Source organism: Gallinula chloropus (assembly GCF_964237585.1).
Source record: "Gallinula chloropus genome assembly, contig: HAP1_SCAFFOLD_143, whole genome shotgun sequence".
Taxonomy (NCBI): Eukaryota; Metazoa; Chordata; class Aves; order Gruiformes; family Rallidae; genus Gallinula; species Gallinula chloropus.
Genome location: NW_028168343.1, coordinates 79305 through 85304, shown reverse-complemented (window position 1 = coordinate 85304; position 6000 = coordinate 79305). Strand labels below are relative to the sequence as shown.

At 36.0% G+C, this 6000-nt stretch overlaps 1 protein-coding gene across 1 annotated transcript in view; it reads right to left on the bottom strand.

The window, feature by feature from the left end:
• Positions 1–2131: 2131 nt before the first annotated feature.
• LOC311204600 (DNA mismatch repair protein Msh3-like) overlaps positions 2132–6000 on the bottom strand; it is a gene marked incomplete at its 5' end in the record, with an annotated part of 47913 nt that continues 44044 nt past the window's right edge. The window contains 2 exons of the mRNA XM_084281004.1: positions 2132–2586; positions 5642–5816. Of these exons, the coding sequence (XP_084137130.1) occupies positions 2478–2586; positions 5642–5816 (284 nt within the window). The 3' untranslated portion in view covers positions 2132–2477. The remainder of the gene's footprint in view (positions 2587–5641; positions 5817–6000) is intronic.

Sequence of the window (6000 nt, the reverse complement as noted above, 5' to 3'; positions counted from 1 at the left end):
AAAGGTTTATTTCTCTGGTTTAAAAACTGGGCACATGTTTAGGATTGTACCACCTACCAAAAACCGTACTTCAAACTGTCTTTATGATGAAACTTACTGCGCTGGAATTGAAAAGAAAAGAAGAAAGGAGAAAAAAAGGAAAACACAAAAGAGGCTTCTCATCTTTCCATCTCTTAGAACTCCTGCTATGACAGACACGCAAGTCCCAGCTTACAACAGCAAAAAAACATGGAAAAAAACCCCAAACCTCCTACAAAATTAATGCCTTTGCAGGTTTTCCAGCAAGCCTTTGTTTCTTTATATCCCTCTAGTGTTCTGTGCTAACAAAGGCCAAGGAATGTCTGTCTGGCTGCCTGTCTAGACTACACCTAATCTCATGCTCTGCAAATGTACCCAAGTGAGGTCTGAACTCGTCACATCCCAGAGTCATCACACTCACGTGGCACTCACCCTGCTAATGAGGGTGGCTGCTCCACGTCATCAGAAGAAGCTCTAGATGAAGTGGCACTGTACTGTGTGATTCATTACAGATGTATCCTAAAATCAGCAGCAAACACATGTAACAATAGTACGCCATCTCTTCATAGTGCATCCTCAAATGGTTGTAACTTTTTACCTATCTGCTAGGAATCAGCAGAGAATAAAACAGTGGCTTTAATAATTAGCCTGCACATCTAGAAATAAACCTTACTGGGATAGCAAGATAAACTCTGTTCTTGAACTGAGCAGGGCTAAATTCAGAAGTTATTTCTAATACGATCGCAGGCATTAAGAGAAAAGCCTGCTGTAATTGCTTTGCTCTTGATAGTATGAAGGGGCCAGTCCATTTCTCCATCCTTAATTGTATTTCTCAGTTCTTTTCAGACTTCATACAGGTGTAGTGGGTATTTTTTTCCTTGTCAGAGGCACAGTTTGAATGCTCCCCTGAGGGTAAAGAGAGTCTCACTAAAGGCACATTTAGCACATATGGGAATTCAGTAATGGCTTATTTATTCTCTTTGAAGACTGTGGTCACAAGTCCTGAGTTCCAATGCACCACAGCTGTGTGCATTAATAATGGAGTATTACACTCGTGCTTCACAACATGTGGCAAAGCTAAAAACACTTGGGCAACAACACCTTAAAAAACTGCTTCCTTCTTCAGCTCTTCTGATTTACATCAATACACCACACACAGCAGAAGCAGATGCTTGTATTAAATAGATGCTGCTATTTGAAGCAGACAAACTATATATTTTTTTTAATTATGCTTTGTCATCTGAACTATCAGGAAAAAATATTTGGTGCAGGTTAGCAATTGTTTTTCACAGGTAAAAAAAATTACAAGCTTTTCTGCATGAAGTTCTCTATATTGGAAAGGCTAATTCAATCCCATGTGATATCACTACTTCATCTTCATCTGACATGCATTATTCAGAAAAAAAAATATAAACTGAAAAAAATTAGAAAGGTTCAGCTGTCTCCAAGATTACAAAACCTCATTTCATCAAGACTATAAAAAAGACTAAAATAAAGACTATATTTTATTTAATTTCTTTCCACTTTTTTTTTTTTTTTAAAACACAACAAAGTATTTACCAAGTTTTAAGTGTCTGGACATCACTGTCCACTTTCATAGCAAGTGGTTATGTTTATAAAGGAAAATCAATTGGATATCACACTCAAAATTTAAAAAACATCATTTCTGTTTTTAAACATGTTTCCCAGCTTTACTCTGCATTTGACAGAGCACAGGGGATGTCAGTTGCATAGTCTGAATTGCCTTTTTCATCTCATCTTATGGTACTCCAACATTATTTAGGGTATGTCAGTCTTCAGACCATGCCAATATCAGAAGCTGAAGCTGAAAAAGAAGCAGGTATGCATAAGAATGAAGAGGAAAACCAGTCAATGTGTGTTTTGTGCTGCTGCTTTGAGAACTACTAGTTGCACCATCTCTCCTATCCAGCCACACACTGTTCGTAATTCATGGTGCATGTTAGAGGGTGATCTACAAAACCAGTGATTTTTAAATGCATTAATACTAGAACAAACAAACCAAAAAAGTCTCTTTATGGCAGTCATTTACCAGTTGCACAGCAGTATAGCATAGTCAAGACTCAGCTACATTTTTGCAACACAGAGGGATTTTTATAGAAATTGAAATGTGATAAATTTAAAAGACATTATTTTATTTAAAAATATTTGCCAAATTATTTATCAACGTAATTTTTCTCTTGTTTTCTAAACATATTAGAAACCAAATCCAATGCCACTAGACATTTTGCATTAAAGGAAAAGGGTGAAAACACTTCAGGGAGGAAATGTGGAGTGAGAAAGATACAATCAGGAAGTGGGTGTGGAGCATCATATCACAATGCATCATCTCTTATCTCTCAAAAGGCAGAAAAGTCAGCTTAATGCACCTATAATCTGTTTGTCTTCAGATCTGTATTTTGCATCCCCAATATTTTCAATCTTTAAGCATGATTTGAAGACTAAAAACTGTCCTTTCTTTCATCTTCAGGTTCACACATACTTTTCCATTTCTGTAGTTCCTGAGAATCATTTATCTGCCATACTTCAGCAAAGCACTTCAGCCTTTTCCTGGAAAAAAGGGGGGTGGGGGGCAAACAAATATCAGTCAGAATGTGGAAGTATTTTTAAATTAAACACATCAAACCTTGAAAGCCCTATAGTCTTATGCAAAATTTTATACACAGTCAAAACCAGCAGTTTGCACAGTTTAAAATGTTATGTGATCTTTAAACAATTAGTTAACATTTCCAAACATATTTATTCCAGCTCTGTCAGTCAACAATTTAATTTTATAGCTAACTTCAGAGCACTAGAAACACTGATGAGATGAAATAGAACACTGAGCAAGAGCAAAGGCAACAAACAGCATTGTAGTTTGCACTGTTTAATTTTCAGCATTCAATTCCAACAAATGTGCATTAGTAGAACCATAAAGAGATATTTTCAATATAAATGAGTAGACACATCCTTCTGTGTTCTTTTTTTAATACTTTTTGATTTAAAAAGAGCTGACACAAATAACAACAGGATGTTTAAAATAGGTTAATACATTCCTGATGACAAAGATGTCAAGACTGGATGGAATTACACAGTGGATTTTCTTAAATAAAATGAATGTGTTTTAAAAACTAAGACAAGACAGCTAGCCTGTGGGTATTGTTACACCACAAGTATACTGCTACGAAGAGGTCTGAGTTTTATTCCCAAGTTCATGATAATTTTTATTTCCTACCACTGATATGTCATACCAAATTCTGAATTTGTTAATGCCTCTTTTGAGGAGAAGGTATAGGAAAATACTCTGGCATTTAGATGACATCATGGTAATAAGGGAAAATAAACAGGAATATACAAAAGCAAGTATTTCTATAATGACCTACACGGGAGAACTGGAAAAATTAATACAATCATTTATACTCTTTGAAGTCATTGGACATAATAGTTGTTTGTTGGGATTTTTTTTTACTTTGTCATTGACTTGAGCTCCAGGTTTATACAGCTGCATGAAGTTCCCTACAAAGTGTGTGCAAAAGGTCTCCAGGGAAGGAATAACCTGCTACAGGTCAAATCTGATGAATTACCAACTGATGTGCCTTGGATGTCCCTTGTCCCTCACCCCCTGTGTAGCTCACTGTCCTTAAAGGGAGAAGAGAAAGCGTCAAACATCACATGGTGTAAGCTAGTCTCAGAGGCAGCAGGTTACCCACATCTGATGGACTGACCCCAGCCCCCATCCTCTTGTGTTGCTGGGGGAAGAGGGAGAGAAATGGGGGGTGGAGTTGAGCCTGGGAAGATGGGAGGGGTGGGGTTTTAAGATTTGGTTTGATTTCTCATTACCCTGCCCTGTTTCAGTTGGGTAATAAATAGGTGCATTTTATTCCATGTTGAGTCTGTTGTGCCCTTGGTGCTGATTGTGGAATGGTCTCTCCCTGTCCTCATCTCACTTCTGAGACTCTCATTATATCTCCTCTCCCCTGCCTAGCTGAGAAGGGGAGTGACAGAGCGACTTTGGTGGGTGTCTGGCCTCCAGCCAGGGCCAAACCACCACAAGTACAGAAGCAAATTCTATACCAAAATCTAAAATAGAGACAATCGCTTACCTACCTATTCAAAAGCTGAACAACTGGGCACAATTAAGTCCCTTAATTAAAACTGGCTGGTCAGCCCTCATGCTACCCCTCCATGGGCACTGTAAATCAATCTTCTAATGACATCACTGGATAGTAGTTTTACTGCCCACAGGTTGGAGACACACTAGAACTCTGTGCCCTGTCCAAGTAATATGCTAGCATGATTTTCACAGAACAAAGTAATACAAGCTAAATGTACATATAGTATTATTTTGCATCTTAATTTTATTACACAGTAACACTACCCTTCCAGCTCATACTCTCACCTTTCTGGAAAACATTTTTTTTCCTTGATTTTAGAACCCCACATAACAACAGAGTCAAGTCACTGCTAGTAATTTGTTGTTTTACTTTTGTCAATTATGGGCTATTATTTCCAATTAACAGAAGCCACCACATTATTTTTCCCACAAACTGTCATGTATCATCAAAAGAATTATTTTGCTTTTTGAAAAAGGGATAAAAACTGGTGTTAAGCACTAAGCACTGTTCAGTTTCAAAAGAACTGCTTGCACCTACAAATAATTAGTACTCAAAATTTTCTCATACAAAATTATTCTGTCAGGATTAGTTACAACCACCAGGCAACAAGGATGTTAATTTATTATATTCCTGAAGGTTTACTGATAGGACTGCCACTGAAAACAACAATAACAAAAAATTCAGTGGAAATTAAAATGAATGCTCGCACATACTTATATCTAAACTATATATATAATGTTACAGGTTTTATAGAGGTGATACTATTTGACACACATAAGAATTTTCATAACTAGTCTCTATATAAAGTGCATAAGCTCCTAAATGAAAAGTGGTTAGCAGAAAGATATTAAAACGCCCAAACTTTCAGTAAATTTTTGTGTGTTGTGTCGGGGAGTGGGAGGAGGAGGTAAACAAAATAAATTATAAATTATTAATACTTTAATTAAATCATAAATACTTAATTTTTTAAGTTAAACTGAAGAATATTCATCTATATTGTATTATGCAAATACAAGTTCCACGGAGAATAATATCCTTTCCAAATTAAATATATTAATATTTTCACTATCGCTGGTAGAACAGAAGAGATACTAGATGTGAGTTATATTCTAAATATTAAATATATGTTTAAATATTTTCTCTGAAAACAGAGAAAATACATACATGAAAGCATACATTACGTATTTAGCATAAGAAAAAGACCCCCCACAGTTTATTCCTAATGTTAGCTCAACATGCATTTAGTTTTTTCTAATCCTGTTTCAGAGAGCAGCAATTAACCTCTGACATAGTATCTACCTTTTAAATCTAAAGCTTTGATTGAAAGAGATAGCACGATTTCCCTAAGATTTTTTTTTTTTTGAGGTTTGTTTCACTGTCTTCCCTGAAAAGTAGAGGAGGGTAGCTGAAGTAGTTCTTACTGTACATTTTTTAATGCATACTGTGTGAAATGTTCTTAAATTCATAGCTGAATATTCATTGAGGAGAGGGGAAATCACAATTGTTCTGACCTTTTCATATTCACTATCCTCTCCAACTCCTTTGATTTGTGAGCTGCCTTCTTCAAGATTTCTTCAGGAAGATCTGCCAGTTTGGCAACATTTAGCCCATAACTCCTTGCAGAGACTCCTTTAGTGATTTGATAAAGGAAAGTGATAAATTCAGGATTCTCTTCGTGTTCAAATCCTAAAAAATAAAACCAAAATGAGAAACTATTATGTTAATAAAACACAGCAGACCAAAGACTGAAATGACAAAGACTGTGGTCTCATTGCCATTCATGCTTCAGGTATGATTTATTCTGTTTTACCTACCCATTGTGAGAATGAAAAAACTCTTAAATAGATGTTTACCTGGTGTCTTTTTTAGC